The following is a 17,500-nucleotide window of genomic DNA, read 5'->3' as shown; positions in this document are numbered from 1 at the left end:
CTATTTGGTGATTTTATACAGCTTCAGAAACTTATGTAGAGGATTAAAATAGTGAGGACTGTGGCCATTAATCTTCTAACCTCCATAGACCCTTCCAAATATCAATAAAATGGTCTAATCATACACAAATCTCAAGGTAAAGATGTGTTCCAGTTATTTCAATTAGAGCCCTTTGAAAATAGTGAAGGTGCGGCCCGGAAGTGTTTCAGAATAAGGGCCAGCGTTTGTTAGAATGTAGCCACTGAATTCTATGAGCAGCGTGTGGCGGAGTGGGGCAGTAGACAGGCTGGCATACAAATAGTGATTGTTGTCTCCGCGCTCTTGTCTTATCCGTTTTCTGTGGCCACTTAATGGGACCCTGTGTTATTTCTTTCCTCGCTGCGTTTTTTGTACACCATCGCTGCCTGTGGTGCTTCATAATGTCTTGTATCTGTTTATCCTTCTTTCCCTCTTGCTATTTGCTTCTCTTTTTACTCCCTTCCTTGTGTCTTCTTGGTTATTATTTTTCCCTTTATCTTTTGCTATCCTCTGCTTCTACTTTTCTTTTTTTCTTTCCATATTCCTGCTCTTCTATTTTCTATTTTTTTTTTTTGTTCCTCATTATTTTTCATTCCTTTTTCTGTACATCTTTTCGACCATTACCTCCTTCTTCTTCTCTTCGTGCTCTCTCTCTCTCTCTCTCTCTCTCTCTCTCTCTCTCTCTCTCTCTCTCTCTCTCTCTCTCTCTCTCTCTCTCTCTCTCTCTCTCTCTCTCTCTCTCTCTCTCTCTCTCTCTCTCTCTCTCTCTCTCTCTCTCTCTCTCTCTCTCTCTCTCTCTCTCTCTCTCTCATTGCTAGAGATACCATGATTCTGACACGTGCTCCTCAAGGCCGTGGGTGACACACACACACACACACACACACACACACACACACACACATAATGCATAACTTATACCTAACACAATATTGGCCTCCTCTTCCTCCTTCCCTAATCCTCCAAGAAAGAGAGTAAGTAGGAGGAGGAGGAGGAGGAGGAGGAGAAGGAGGAGGAGGAGGAGGAGGAGGAGAAAGACGAAGAAGAGTGTGGTTACTCCATGCTAAAGAATATGGATAGAAAGAAGGAAAAGGGGACGAGAGAGAGAGAGAGAGAGAGAGAGAGAGAGAGAGAGAGAGAGAGAGAGAGAGAGAGAGAGAGAGAGAGAGAGAGGATAGCTTATAAGGGGAGAAAGGGAGAGAGAGAAGGAGGGAAGTGGGGGAGGTAGGGAAGGGGGAGGTAGGGAGAGGGAAAGTAGGAGGTGGAGAGTGGGGTGGAAGGGGCAAAGACCTAAGGAAAAAAAGGAGGTTGGCAATAACAGAGAGAGAGAGAGAGAGAGAGAGAGAGAGAGAGAGAGTGGGAACGAATGAGGTAAAGAAAAACTTGATTAAGAAAAAATGCCCCACTTTAGAAGATAAAAAGATAAAGGAGATATAAGGAGAGAGAGAGAGAGAGAGAGAGAGAGAGAGAGAGAGAGAGAGAGAGAGAGAGAGAGAGAGACGAACGATAATGATAATAGTGATGACAAAAACAACAAGAACAACAACAGCAGCAACATCTATCATGGTCATCATCACCATCATCATCATTATTATCATTACTAACAACAACAACAACAACAACAACAATACTAATAACAATAACAGACTAATGCCTATAATAATAATAATAATAATAATAATAATAATAATAATAATAATAATAATAATAATACTCTTCCTCCTCCGCGTCCTTTTCAGTCTCATTACACACACACACACACACACACAGACACACACCCGGTAGCTCAGTGATTAGAGCGCTGGCTTCACAAGCCAGAGGACCGGGGTTCGATTTCCCGGCCTGGTGGAGATATTTGGGTGTGTCTCCTTTCACGTGTAGCCCCTGTTCACCTAGCAGTGAGTAGGTATGGGATGTAAATCGAGGAGTTGTGACCTTGTTGTCCCGGTGTGTGGTGTGTGCCTGGTCTCAGGCCTATCCGAAGATCGGAAATAATGAGCTCTGAGCTCGTTCCGTAGGGTAACGTCTGGCTGTCTCGTCAGAGACTGCACCAGATCAAACAGTGAAACACACACACACACACACACTCGACAAATATAACTAATGAAAAACCGGGATCTCATAAAAAGATATTCAAGTATTTTTTTTTTTCATTATCATTCCACAAAATCCTGTGCAGCGGTCAGATTATTAACTCTGTGTGTCAAAATTGCCGGAAACCTAAATGGAGACTCGAGTGTGGGAAGAAAACAAAGATTATCGTACTCTCGACCTAAATTGTTGTACTTCACTAAGGGCCACAAAATTTGATGTAATATTGGAATTAGATCTTGTGTATATTCGGAGTTTTGTTTGTTGTTATACTACGTGTCTTTTTTCTATATCATGTGTCTCTTTTTATTGCTCTCTCTCTCTCTCTCTCTCTCTCTCTCTCTCTCTCTCTCTCTCTCTCTCTCTCTCTCTCTCTCTCTCTCTCTCTCGTACTATTTACTTATATGGTATTATTATTATTATTATTATTATTATTATTATTATTATTATTATTATTGTTGTTGTTCTTGTTGTTGTTCTTGTTCTTGTACTATTTGTCTTTTTTACTTTATATCTTCTTTTTTTCATATAAGTCGTCTTTTCTACTATAGTGTTTTATAATATGATCTTCCTCATCTTTCTTACTTTTTCATTTTTTTCTACTATCAGCTTTTTCTTTTCTTGAAAGTTTTCAATGTTTCTTTTTTTGCCATCCTACTTTCTCTTCACTATTTCACGTCTCTTTTCATTGTCTTTTCTTTTCACTCTCCTACTATTTCTTTTTTTTTCACAGTCATGCTTCCTTTATTTCTATGACAGATGTAGGTTGTGATAGATAACCTTGTATTGGCCAACAGGTATGCTGCTGTATGTTCTTCCTTCTCTGTACAGTCGCGCTACGAGGCTACATCACAGTTTTCAGATGCTTTCGTTCTAGTGTAACATGAGAACTTATATGATGGCATTAAACATTCTTCATTTATGGTTTCGCCGCGGGGCAAGGGTGACGCAGTATACTCCAAGAATTTGCGTATTATTAACAATACTTTATAAACAGCACATGTAATGCATCTTCTATATTTAGATTTCGTGTCGCAGTTGTCTGATAGTTTTTTTTTCCCCCCTTCTGCAGTAATTAAACTTACATAAGTCACCGAAGCCTTCCCAAGTAAATGACGCTCTTATATACCTGGTTTAAGAGATTGTCGTACTTTAGTGGCATTACGGGATAAAAAATCTTCCTAATCGGAACTTGATATATGTCATAAACCAAATAATGTGTCCTAAATGTAACCCAAAACTCAGACAGCATAGTTTTTTTTCTCTCTTTTTTTTTAAGTTAAGATCATTAGATTTTCGTTCTGGTGGAATAAAACGTGATGATATATACAAAACTTTCTAAACTGAACTTAATTTACATCTTAAACCAATGCAGCTTTCATTAATATCACTAAATACCCAAACATGATCCTTTTGTATCGTGTTTTATAGATTTCCTCTCTCATAGAACAAGAAAATTTTTTTTTTAATCAATAATGTAGAATGCACGACAAAAAAAAAAAAAAAAAAAAAAACCGTGTTAACATCAATATAGCTTCATAAACTGTACAACAAATATGGAAAAAAAAAACCGTGTTAAAAGTAATAAACCTTCATGAATTGCCGAACAAACCTACATCATCTTTTACTCGCTCCATATTTGAGATCGGCACAGTTATTGTGATTCCTGGCGGGGCATCCCAGCGTACCCGCCACACCAGTTTGGCGAGGTGCTGATACCGATAAGGAACAGGATGGGAAGAGGTGCTGGGGACTCGGACTCATAAGGACTATCTAAAACGCTTCCGTGCCCCACCTTGACTAAACTACATCACTCTATAAACATAGTAAATGTGATACGGTTTTTTGATGGCGTTTTTACGGTTCCAGTGATAGATTAAGAATATTTCTACATTATAAACATGGAAACTCTCTTATGAACCCGGCTAATTATCTCTGTGGCCTTTGAAAATAGTGTAGTGAGAGCAAAGCCTTCTTGACACATGCGACACGTGGAGGAAGAGATTGAGGAAGAGCGGGAGGAGAGGAGGAATAGGAGACAACTTTTTTTTCAAGCAAGAAGTTAAATCAAGCGTTACTTCCTTCATCATTATTAATTATACTCATCTACTTTTTTGTCTGCCATCAACTGGTGCAACTTTTTTGTTAGCCTTGATTCGTAAGTCTGCTTCTGTGCCTAAGCCAGGAATGAATAGAATAATGAAGGAGGAGGAGGAGCAGGAGGAGGAAGAAGAGGAGGAAGCACTTAAAAAAGAAACAAGATTAAATAGAATATGAAAAAAATAATAAACAAACAGAAAGAGATAAAAAATAGAGAGAGGAAAAGCAGAGGCTAAGAAATAGTGAAAAAAAAAAAAAAAAAAAATATATATATATATATATATATATATATATATATATATATATATATATATATATATATATATATATATATATATATATATATATATATATATATATATATATATATATATATCAATAACGATGAAACAAGACTATAGAATTGTAAGAGAATGATAATGTGGGAAAAAAGAGTAATTTCCTTTTGTCCATCATCATCATCATCATCATCATCATCATCATCATTATTATAGCAACAATGAACAAGTAGTTTATTAAAAAGGATGCCCCATTAGTGTCGCCATTTCCTTTTTTTTTTTTTTTCTCTCTTTTTACTTTTTTTCTAATTCTCTCTCTCTCTCTCTCTCTCTCTCTCTCTCTCTTGGAAGGAAAGCTTACATCGCGACGGGGGCAAACAGACAATGATAAGTGACTATCGAGTGTGTAAACAAAATAAATAACAGTAAAAAAAAGAATAAATAAATAAAGACGAATCTTAATGAAGAGGGAAATAGGAGAAAGACAAGGCAGACTAAGGTTAGACAGAACAGTAATGCTGGCCAGAAACAACTCACTTCCGTCAGGTTCTCACGTGTTTCTGTTAATAATGTAGAAATCTTGTTGTCTATAAAGAAAAAAAAAATACCGTTAATGTCTCACTAAAATGATGAAACAAAGGAAAACAAGCTGTTTACCTTATTAAAAAAGGAACTCATGTCCAGGGCAGAAATCCTTTGTTCTCTCGCCACGAATCCAAGCTATTACCGCTGGTTCTCACGAGTGTTCCTCCTGTCAATAAGTACTAATCTTGCTCATGTGCCGCTAGAATCATAGAAACACCCTTAAAACCCGTGTCATTTCAACCAGAGCCTTTTGAAAATAACAGAGATGAACATTTACATTTCCACTCACAAATTGTACAAAAACAATAGCAGCAGCATCGTAGTGAGATATACACCCATCTCATCCACCTTTTTCCAATCTCTTCCCTCTACTCTCCTTTCCTGTGTCTTCTTTCGCCGCTGTAAATAATAATCTGGTGTTAATGGAAATTATGCCCCAAGGTCTTCCTAATGATGCTGAACACGGCCGCATCAAAGGTCTTATTTGCATACTCAAGGCTAGATTGTCTCGTCCCCGCGGCCCCGAGCCCTACACCTGCTGGAGACGAGTGAGGAGTTTGGAGTGTGGCGGGAATTGAATTATGAGGGAAATGATTTAAGGAGAGGAGAGGAGGAGGCTGTTATTAGTCTTTGTCATTGTGCGTGTTTTTTTTTTTTTTTTTTTCTCAGTGTTGATGTTACTGGTTGTTTAATTCCTCTCTGCTTCGTACTAATCGTTGTATGTAGGCTACGTACATTTCACCTTTTATGATTTTTCCTCAAGTTCCTCATTGTTAGTTATTCAGTTTTTGTTTTGTTTGTGCATTAATTGTCCTTTAAACTTATACCCTCATTAAATTTTGATGTACAACATTCAAACAACTTCCTATCTCATTTAACACCAAAACAAAAATAAATGATAAATAAATGTTAATTAATAATTCTCTTGTGTTCCAATCAAAATTTTCCTCTCAGACTACTGTTATTCAAGAAATCTCTGTATATTGCAATAACAGCTTACACTTTTCATTTTGCCATCAATTGCTACATTCATTCTCTGTCAACCACATCTAATTAGTACTTTGTTACTCCTCCCATTCCATTTTTCTTTGCTAAGCATGTCTGTTAGAATATTACTGAAGATTTGTAGGACATGAATAACAGTTATTACTGGGAAGATCAAACATCAAATATTGAGTGAAAATAGCTATGAAAACTTTATTATACTCAACTGAAAGAGCAATGATACATAATTACATCTCTTCTGTACAAACATTCAAAGGAGGAACAAATGCAGAGTATACAAACTGTGTTAAGTACAGTGCATATGAGAGGGAGTCTGTTCCCATCACCAGCAGCCGGGCAGCGGTGAGGCCTGTGATCCATGAAAGGTAATGTGAAAGCTCAAGTACAGGGGGTGGCAGGAAGGCAAAGTGATAACATGTCCATTAGTGTGTGATCCATGAAGGCAGGAACAGAGATGTATGTGAACTAGATGAAGAACAATATGAAGGCAGAAGTCAATATATAGAACTGTATACTTGTAAGAAGCTTGAGAAGAGATGTATTTTTCATCATCCTTTTCTTTTTTTTGTGATCATTAAATAAAAAGGTTGCGATTTATATCCTTAAATTGCACAGATTACACAGCAGGAAGGTGTGCTAAAGAGGAAGACATTGTGTGTGCAAGTCAGTAGTGTAAGATGGCCAAGAAGGGATATGCCTGGTTCGGTGGGTGGTAGCCTGGTGGTATGGTAAAGTGCAGCAGGAACGCAGAGGGAACTATTGCATTTTTTAACTGGCTATGGGAAGAAAAACTATTATCTTGCAACTTGGAATGAAAAAGGTGGACATCATTATGCTTTGGTAAGGTCATAGTCACTCACTTCCACTGTGCTTTGGGTTGCCTCTCAATCTGAAGTCCTCTGATCTGCTGACAGGCTACTTACATATAATGGCAAGAGATAAGTTCTTAGCAGAGTCAGGAACTTGAGATTGAGGGAAAACTCTAAAGAACATTGAATGTGAGTGAGGGACATTACTTGAATACTAACCATGAGTGTACATACTATTTTCCTACAAGTGCCTGATGTCAGTGTGTACAGTATGCTGGAAATGGACAATGACTGAAGGATCCTGACCACCTGCCTCTCGTAATGCCCACGCACGGCAACTGTTCACTGTATTCATCCACAGCGACTTACTCCACCACTTTCATCAGTCAGTCTGTGTCTATCAGTCAGTCAATTTACAAAGTCAGTCAGTCTATCAATGACAACCTTTTATCACTGGTGGTCTATGTGTATTCCCTTACATCACCAACTCTCAATCTTTAATGATACACTCTTCTTTATACACCTAGGCATCAGTTTGCCACTACTACTCCCCAATGAGCCGATTAACGAAGGCCTCAATCCTCGACTCCTCTTGAAGGCCAACGAACTTGTCCACCACCTTGCCATCCTTCACCGCCAGGACTGAGGGTACAGCTGACACCTGAGGTACAAATGTGAGTCAGACAAACCTCATATCAATAACCTAATACTATTTTTTGTTAATCCTATATCACTGTTTCAACGCTATTCATCTTTCCACTTTCAGGTTGTAGTGTTTTATTATTATGCTTTGTTTATTATGAAATACGCTGAGTTCATTATTTACTTGTTAAATTATTGAGTTTATTATTCATTCATGCTTTGTATAAATGTAGTTATTCTTGATCAATCAGTTCATTAGTCTTCAATTATTCATTATCATCATCTTTATTTAGTTCTTAATTATTGCCATCATTATTAGTGGCATAACTCTTCTCCTCAGACCACTAAGGTCACTGTCATTATCACTAGTAATACTTTTCTTCATCATTGCTTCCCTCAATTTCAAAAACCTTTTTCTCTATCATTATCAGACTCCTATCATCACAAAATATTCATAATCATACACAAGTCTTATCACCACATTTTCATTTTTTATGGACAGAAATTTATATAATTAATAATTAAACACTTAAAAAATTTCTTAGTCCAATGATATTCACACTGAACCACCTGAACATTTGTTGACAAAAACTGAACAGTCCACTTTTGGTTTTCACGATTAGATTGATTTCTCACTGATGAATAAAAGATGCATCAGGATTGCCAACCACCAACCACTCACCCCATAGTCAAGTGCCAAGTCTGACACGTTATCAATGTCAACCTTCGCCAGGTGGACCTTCTCGCCCTTTCCACCAATGATAGTTTCCAGCCGAGGTCCCAGCAGCTTGCACGGCCCACACCACCTGTAGCAAGGCTAAGGTTAGTGTGTATATTTACCTAGTTGTAGTTTTACAGGGCCTGGGCTTTATGCTTGTGTGGTCCCGTCTCCATATCTACACTCATCCAATTTTTCTTTAAAACTATGCACACTCGTTGCTGACACCACTTCTTCACTCAAACTGTTCCACGTCTCAACACATCTTTGTGGGAAACTATATTTTTTTAACATCTCTCAGTGTGTGTGTGTGTGTGTGTGTGTTTCTAGGTCTGTTTAATTCTTGCGTGTAATCTCATTTTCATTTTCCCAAATTAGTGTTGATTAATTGATATTAATTTTTGTTGATTATTAATAATAACTGTACTGATGCTTAGAGTTAAAGTTCAAGATTCTTTCCAGCTTTATTCTTGGACAAACAACTCAGCTTTGTTACTGGTGTTAAACTATAATATTATCATTGGTCATCAGCAGCCTGGGAATTTTATTGGCTGAAAGCGGATTCACAAATGACAATATGCAACTGAAATTGCAGGTCGCGAAGTATCGAGAGAGCCCCTCTAGCTGGAACACGTTCACGCATAGCGACTAAGAAGTATCTGTGAGAAAATTTAATCATGACTGCCCATTGTCGTCTTTCGTTTGATCAAATTTCCCACACCTAGTAACCTATCTGCGTTTGATACACCCTTCACTCCTATATTATTAGATAATGAGTAAATAATAATGTCTATTTTCTGTTGAAGTTGGTCTATGATTGGTGCTTAAAACACACTGTAACAAGGAGTGAATGTGCTATAAATATTTACCACAATACCATTTCTTTCACTTTAAGCAGCGTATGTCATGGTATCAAGATACGTAATGAAGTAAAGGTAAATCAACTTATGTTTGTTATATTGGTATCACATGTTGTAACGCCGACTTAAGTCCTATCCTACCTCTGGCCAGGGTAACACTACGGGTACTTAGGTAAGCGAGGCTCTGGTTGTCTGTTCAACTTGTAAAATTGATGTGTCTTGTTCATCGTCTTCATAATGTTTACTCTCGCGACAATATGACAGCGTGTTTCTTGAAGTAAGGTAATGTGTGTACAGTCTGAAGGACCGGTAGCAACTCACTCCCTTACTGGTCGTTTCTGGCCATGTCCAGGCTTGTCTCAATTCTTTGAACCAGGTGAGCCTGAGTTCGAACTTGTCTAAACTGCTGAACCATAACACTGCATTTGTGGCTCAACTACTAAATTGATTTAAGATACTACTACCTAACTTACATTTTATACCTTATTTTGTATAAACATTATTTCATGAACAATATGACCCATTAAACAATAAAATTATGTACATACCTTAATATTTACATTAATAAAGATAATATTTGGCCAGAAAATCACTGTGGGATAAATTCCCACAGTATCAGCTGGTTGGCAGGAAGTGAATGTAAACAGCTACCCAACAAAATGTCTTCCTCTAGTGACGATCAAATTCAATCGTCACAAGTATTCAATCCTCACCTCCAACAACACCCTGCATAGAGGGAAACAGTTCTTGGAGAGTGGCAGCCATATCATAGAACGTTGATTTGCGTAAGCATTTTTTTTTTTTGCTGTATAATTCATTTTTAGGATCCCAGATGTACTCTCTTTCCCTCACCAACTCCAAGATCTTCTCTACATTTAGACACCACATTTTCAAACCTTTCTCTGTAGTATCACGTAAACAACATCACAAATTGACTGAGCAAGACCAACATGTCTTGTTTTGCAACTGGTTTCTCCAGTCACTAGACACTGATATTCAATCACAAACTCTACCATCTTACAATTTCAGTTGCATATTGACACGTGTGAACCCGCCTTAATGCTAATATATCACATCCAATCTCACATAGCTATCCAATATTTCAATTTGATTTTCAGTTTGTAGGAAAATTTAAGATCAGAATGTAAGAAATTATTACTATATAATTCACAGATTCAGTAACACAATGTATATTTAGCAGAAATCATGCTTACTAACACACTATGGAGAGTGAAAAGAAAAACTCTATCTGTATCACAATGTACAGGCAAAAAATTACTACTTTTGGTATGAAATTAGTAGTTAAGCACTTTGTCCTGACTTTAATTAGAAACAAACATGGACAACATTAGTATCATTGAGACTGGACATCTGGATTATCTGGTCAAACATTATATAAATATGCCCTATGTCATTTTATTGGCAAGAAAAATAAAAAAAATCATGTAAGATCTATGTGGCCATCACTCCAATCATGCATTAAAACCTTTAGAAATAATGTGAACACACACACAACATGAAAAATAAAAGTATGAGACATAAATTATTTCTCTGCTCAGATAAAATGCTGAATGACAAAACCAGTACTATTTAAATCTACCAAACCCATAATGATGTGTAGGTATAACCTAAAGAGTGATTGGAGGCACTCAGCCATGGACTCTGGAAGACGGACAGAGCACTGTGTCAAGCCAGGATGGGGCAAGCCCGATCCATCAGCCAGTTACAAGTAGAGGAAAGGTATAAAAAATAAAACCATCAAATAATATTAGGAAACTGAGAAAGAATTAATGGATGCAGATTAATTAAGTAAACAAAACCGCAAAATAGAGCTAAAGATGCCAATATTGAACCACAACTTAATAAACTGGTAAACTCTGGAACTCCTGACTGTGTCTGTATTTCCAACTTCCTATGACTTCACTTTATTCAAGAAAGAGGTTTCAAGACATGTCCCTGTCCTTTGGCTAATTCTGTCAGCTCTGTAAGGAGACTGGTGACCGAATGGGCCCTTTTTCTTTGTTTTTGTTGCCCTTGGCCAGTCCTCCTCTCTTAATTTTTTTTATTAATAAAAGCAAATCAGTTTAGAGACCCCAGATGGTAGCATACCCAAACACCACATAAAATACCAGACTGCAGCATACCCAAACACCACATCCCTTTCTATTGTACCCCAGTAACAAGCTGCAGCACACCATGAGGCATTAAATCATATTTTGTACTTATCCAAATGTTGTACGTATATGGTAAACTATTCAGTTATTACCTATTCAAGTGTATTGCGAATCATTGATTTATATCTTGGTCTGGCACACCAGGTCTGAGCTTCCACTAGTTCTATCGACTTTTTTGCTTATTCTGTCCTCCACTTTCATTAAAACAAAGAGCCAACCAGGCAAGTCAACCAAGCACCCTGCCACGCCATGCTGCACCCTCACCAGTCACCACGCATGCCACCACACGCCATTGAAAACCAGATGAGAAACTCCCCAGAGCTTTAAAGACGTCACGGAGAAGCAAGATATGCTGAACCAGGAAGTACTGTGGTAGCTGAGCAGCGGTCCCAGCAGCCAAGAGGAGAGTGATGCATGATCCCCAGGCAACCATCCCAGGCATAGCAAACACCCTCCTACAGGAACACAGCATCCCGGGAGGTCATGAGAATTACCCTAAACTGAGCCTTAGTAAAGAGATGGTCTCACTGGGCATGAAAATCGACGACGACGGGAGTGGAGGAGGACAGCACCCGGTTTCTGAAGTCCTCCTCGTCCTGTACGGTGAAGGAGGCCCTGGAGGTGGTGCAGGTGCCCAGGCGCCTCACGGGTTGCACCAGGCGGGACAGACGTCGAGGCAACATGACTAGGAGCACAGTACTCAGGGAAATGGTGAGCTAGGCGGCGCTGGGAGCAGGAGGCGCCGAGGCAGTCAGCCTTGAGCAACTCTCGTCCCCTTCTGTCCGAGTCTCCTTCCTAGTAATAGCTGATAAGTGTATTGTTTGTTGTTTCCTTGTGTGAGTTCAGGGTTATCTGATTGTAGGTGTTTTTTTTTTTCAGGGAGATGATTAAAGTGGCGTTATTTACAATGCGTGGCCGCTGATTGCGTGCGTGAAATGCCTGAAATTCTGCTGCTGGTGATACATGGCGGTTGTGGCCCCTGCTCAGCTGACTGCTGTTCATGCCTCCAACACATTTTTTTGCTGTCATTTTTGCCATTTAATGATAGCCCGGGATATTTTTTATGGGTTTTATAGTCCTCTCTGAATCCCACAAGGTTAAGAAAAACTGCGCCTGCGTGTATCAAATGAAGATATGACAAGGAATTATTTCTTATGTGTGCATGCGTGTTACAGTTTGCTCTGATTTTATTATCTTTAATTAGTAGCTATATTTTACTTGTCAGTTAAGAATGAAAATTAGTACACTATATAAAGCTTCACTGGTTACGTTTAATACAAGGCGTTAGAGAACTTCCAAAGAATCCCAATAGGTTCCTGTTAACACTTCCTTGCCACAGTAATGATGAGTTAACAGTCTGTAGCCATAATACATAAAACAGCATACTAAAGGGGATTGTGAGGTATTACATAACAGCAGGGACGTGAGTCAGGAGGCAATATTGCATCATTCACCAAGCACTGGGGTAACAGGAAGGCAGAGGGTGGAGAAAGGCTACATACCTGAAGACTTGTTATAATTTGAAATTAAATAATAGCATGTAACAGAGTACTAAGTGAGGTATTTCAGTTTAAATAATTGCAGACGATACAACTTCTTCCCGCCATGGTCAGGCAGGCAGGGTCGGCAGTCAAATGAGAGTTCATACTACGTACTTCACAAATCAAAATTTAATATAAGAAATAGTGTCACTCAAATTTCACATTCTTATCACCTGTTATATGTAGTGAGGTAAGGATGTATATTTTGAATGATCGAAGGGTGTTATGTGTACACGGACATTGATGTGACTCACCATGTTTCGTCACTCAGATTGATCACAAGGCAGAGGTTGTCGTCAAGTTTTGGCCTTAATACACCATGGCGGAGGGCAGCGAGGAAGCCAACACCATCAGCCTGACAGTGAAGACCGCCAAGGACAAGCAGCAGATCGAGATAGGGCAGGAGGGCACCGTGAAGGAGGTGAGGGCGGTGCAGGGCGGCGGTGTTGTGCTGGTGTGCCTGTCATGCTTGTTGTGGGGAGGCCCAGAACCTTCCTTCAGTCCCCTGCTGGCCGCCCAGACCCTGTGGGCGCCGGGGGAGCACGGCAAGATGATAGATGGATGGGATTTGGGCGTGGATAGTGGTCAGCCGGGCGGGGAGGGAAGGGCGGGGCCCCGGTGGTGGTGTGTGACATGCCAGTTATGTTAATTGTCCTACACCGCCTTCCGGTAGTCCAGGCCAGGTCAGGTTAGGCCAGCTTGAGGTGGACTGGATTGGATTCACAAATGTAATGTGATCCATTACATCTTTAAGCCTTATTCTGGCTGTGTTAGGTTAGCATACATAAGATTATTGAAGCAAGTTACTCCATCACACTAATATAGCTGTGTTAGTACATGCACAGCCCCATGTCACCACAGCCTAAAGTGACCATCTGGACTCATCTTGCCCCACTTTGTCACTAAACTGCATTCCAATAATTTTACATTTGATCATATTAGAAGTTTAATTAATTGACGTGACTCAAGGTATGCCTAAAGTATGTGTGATAGCGTAACCTTTGCAATGTGATGATTTTTCTATGTATTTCTGCAATGCTGCATTCCCTATGAGTGTCACCCAAGGGGAGCTGCCACATCAGGAGAACCTTCACCCTCTAGCCAAACCTTTCCTCCATGGTGTGCTTAACTCCTCTTAAAGCATCTTTGTTACTTTTCATTTATAATAAGTGAAGCCAATTTTAAGAGAATTTATCATGTGTTGTACACTTGTTGCTGTTTAGTATAGTCTGTATTTGAACTAATCACTCCTCTAGGAAAGAAATGAAACTCAGGATGTGAACATTTTGTGGTTTCCTGTTTACAGTGACATCTTATTTTACTTTTTTGTTTTATTATCAAACATTCAAAATTCATTTATTAAGATTTATTGGAAAAATGCCTCTTTTGCTTTAGTATAATTACTTACTGTCTTACTGTCATTCTTTCTTGTTCAGGAGTTTACACTTAGTGAAGTGTAAAACAGACAAGACATTTTATATAGTATAGTTTAACCAGATACTATTTTATTCTTTTTTCAACTCATATTATACCAGAAATGCAACCATTACCTAAACACTTATTAGTTGTCTATGTCTGTCACTAAAGTCTTGCTTCTGTGCCTCTTGCAGCTGCGGGAGATTGTGAGCAAGAAATTTAATACCTCACATGAGCAGGTCTGCCTCATTTTTGCTGGAAAGATTCTGAAAGATGGTAAGTGTTTATGATTATGGATTGTGTTATGCATGCAAGTAAGTAGCCTTTAGATACATCTCCACACACATACAGAGAGAGAGAGAGAACAATATGTGATTCCTAACCATTATATTTGGTGCAGTGACACCCATCCACCAGCTGTGTGTGTGATTGTGGGATTGTTGATTATTGTACATGGTGCAGTAATTGAAGCTCCATTCTTCCTTTCCTTCCTGTTACTTGGCAAATTTTTACATGGAATTCATGATGACATATATCTTTGAATGTATCATGGATATTAATTGATAAGGTGCCAAGAATCAGGTTATGCAAATCACCTCAGATAAATGGTAGTGAAGGTGATCTGATAAGAGGCTGAAAGTCAGATTACAGGATCTCATATTGTGGTGACAGGAAGCAGTGTGATATTCTTTGGTTCTGATGCAGCTGATACTTGTGTTATGCATCGTGGAAGTTGTCAAGTTCTTGGGAATTGTTGTCACTTATTTCTCATTTCAGTTTTTTCTGGTTTTATGTACCTTAAAGTTTTATCATTTGTAAGTTTATGGGGAGTTGGGTTGTCATTGAACACATCCATGCTTCAGCGAAGCATATGATGGTCACTTGTAAGCTTCAGGGGTGTTGGTTTGAGCCAGCTAAATAATATTACATTCCAGCATGTACTGGTTGTTTTGTGTTCATTGTGTATTATTGAGAATGTCATCTTCATCATCAGTGTAATAATGTTTGCTTCTTTTTTATTGACTTGTTCTATTCCATGTCATGTCATTAGTTGTGAAAAAAAGATATACAGGCAACCCCCTCTTAATGAAGGTTCACACAACAAAATTTCGCTACAACGAAGGTTTCGTTTTACTACCATCTGCTCATTTAATGAACACCAAACTTGCTTTAATGAAATTTTTTCCAAGTTTGAAAGCCCCGCCGTATCACACAAGCCGACAGGCTTTTGAATACACCAGCGGCTCTCGTGGACAAAATGCGCACCACTCACTCCCCTAGTTCAAAACAATAACAGCGTCAGCAGCAGCTCATCTTCTCTCGCTCTACTTGCCACCAAAACCCCCTGCAATGTCGCCTAGCGTTGCTAAGAAGACCAGGAAGTCTCTTTTTACTCTCGAATTGAAGCTGGATATTATTCACAGACACGAGAGACCATGGCTTGACTCCATCTACTGTCTACCATTTTCAAGTCAGTAGACTCTATTAAGAAGATCATATCTTCCTTGCAAGCTAAAAGAGCCACCTGAACTCGTGACTCTGCAATGGATAAAATGGAAAGCCTTGTGGAAATGTGGTACATAAGTTTTGTATGCGGTACAATGATGCGTCCTTTGTTTACATTCCACAAGTTGCCAGCTAGCGTATTTCCTGCTCCACTCTCTCTCCCTTCATAAGTTTAAGATCATCAACATTATAAAGTTAGTTACATACATACATTAGTGTACATTATAATGACTTAGTCTTAAATTAAACTGCTTAAATGTTTAACTTCATAATTTTTACTTTCATTGAACTTTTTACTGTACTATGATGCACTCTCGCTTTGTTTACTCTTAATGGAAGCTCAAGTCAGGGGTTAAACTCGTTATAATTGATTCGCTTAACGAAGGGTTTTTTAGGACCATAACCCCTTCGTTAAGCAGGGCTTGCCTGTATTATGTTGTAGTATGAACACAGACAACTTATCTCTTTGTTGTGGTTTATTGTAACAATTGCAACAGCACAGGATCACACAGGATGCATGTGTGGGTGAATGATGTGTCACTGTAGGCAGAGTGTGTAAATCGAGCAAGAGACATTCACACACATTCATTCTCTGTAGTGCTGGACTGTGGACATCAAGGCCTGTTGACCTGACACTAAGCCTAAACCAGGTCTCCAGGGAGAACACTCTGGCTGCTATGAGTGTGTGTGTATGTCATACAATTGGCTTAATGGTGACTTAAAACCTGTTCACACACAGTATACATCAAGTGCATCAAATGGTTATTGACACTTCAAAGACAATCTCTTATGAGTTCTATCTGCTTGAACTTGGTTGCCCACCCTTACAAGCTTCAGTAAAGCAGATGTAGAGAAAGTTTTATTTTTTTTTTTGAGCATGTAGAGGGAGCGAGGTGTTCTGGAAGACGACTCCCTAGCACATGCTATAAGTGATGATAGACCAAATATTTTCAACCTTCTGATATGTACATGAGCTTATCCACTCGTATGTGGATGAATTACAGTTGTCATTTGAATATATGAAATTCAAACAGTCTCCATCAGTGAGCACATGTACAATATTATTCAGTGCATGATACACTCATAAAGGTGAAGTGATTGAGCTGAAATACATTTGCATGGACTGACCTGTCAAGTAAGCAGACAGTCTTGCAGCGAAGGAGGGTTGGTGAAGTAGGCATGGAGAGGTTGTCTGCTATGGAGGAGCAACTATGCTCTTGTTCCCAGCTGTAGATAGGAGATATTATTGAGCGTTGCCCTCACACCATATCCTTATGCCAACACCGCAGCATCACCACCATTGAAACTCATTATTGAAGAAAAGATTATGATACTGTCTGTTGCATCTGCTATGCTCTTCTGTCTATCTTTCATGTTCATGTGTGTTCATGTGTCAGTGTTTTTTTTTTTTTCCTAATGGAAGTTGGATGTTCAGTCTTATTCCTGAAAATATTTGCACCACACACAAGTATCTGATCTTATTTATGCATATAATTGGATCTTTTATTAATGTTCATAATTATCATCTTATGTATTCTACAGGTTTTGTGGTCAGTAAAGTATCCTTCTATATATCTATCTGTGTGTGTGTGTGTAATTCACTGTTTGATCTGCTGCAGTCTCTGACGAGACAGCCAGACGTTACCCTACGGAACGAGCTCAGAGCTCATTGTTTCCGATCTTCGGATAGGCCTGAGACCAGGCACACACCACACACCGGGACAACAAGGTCACAACTCCTCGATTTACATCCCGTACCT

At 39.0% G+C, this 17,500-nt stretch overlaps 2 protein-coding genes across 2 annotated transcripts in view; one reads left to right on the top strand and one right to left on the bottom strand.

The window, feature by feature from the left end:
• Positions 1–6,241: 6,241 nt before the first annotated feature.
• On the bottom strand, positions 6,242–12,214 carry LOC123510338 (thioredoxin, mitochondrial-like). Its single transcript, XM_045265411.1, has 3 exons — positions 11,806–12,214; positions 8,208–8,331; positions 6,242–7,544 (listed from the first exon to the last, which is right to left on the bottom strand). Exons 1-3 carry the CDS (start codon positions 11,958–11,960, stop codon positions 7,428–7,430), a joined length of 396 nt encoding a protein of 131 aa, XP_045121346.1. The 5' UTR covers positions 11,961–12,214; the 3' UTR covers positions 6,242–7,427.
• An 849-nt stretch (positions 12,215–13,063) lies between these two features.
• The window catches only part of LOC123510337 (ubiquilin-1-like), a 20,627-nt gene continuing 16,190 nt past the window's right edge, over positions 13,064–17,500 (top strand). Inside the window, exons 1-2 of the mRNA XM_045265410.1 lie at positions 13,064–13,239; positions 14,429–14,510. Coding sequence (XP_045121345.1) covers positions 13,138–13,239; positions 14,429–14,510 — 184 coding nt within the window. The 5' untranslated portion in view covers positions 13,064–13,137. The remainder of the gene's footprint in view (positions 13,240–14,428; positions 14,511–17,500) is intronic.

Source organism: Portunus trituberculatus, chromosome 28, assembly GCF_017591435.1.
Source record: "Portunus trituberculatus isolate SZX2019 chromosome 28, ASM1759143v1, whole genome shotgun sequence".
NCBI classification, from domain to species: domain Eukaryota; kingdom Metazoa; phylum Arthropoda; class Malacostraca; order Decapoda; family Portunidae; genus Portunus; species Portunus trituberculatus.
This window is presented reverse-complemented; position numbering and strand designations above follow the sequence as displayed.

What these genes read in the sequence shown, in the direction of transcription:
- LOC123510338 (XM_045265411.1), bottom strand. Translation starts at nt 11,960, where the DNA reads ATGTTGCCTCGACGTCTGTCCCGCCTGGTGCAACCCGTGAGGCGCCTG. An exon ending in GTCGTCGATTTTCATGCCCA is followed by an intron (nt 8,332 to 11,805) that starts GTGAGACCATCT and finishes GCCTTGCTACAG; the next exon opens with GTGGTGTGGGCCGTGCAAGC. An exon ending in ACTTGGCACTTGACTATGGG is followed by an intron (nt 7,545 to 8,207) that starts GTGAGTGGTTGG and finishes TTTGTACCTCAG; the next exon opens with GTGTCAGCTGTACCCTCAGT.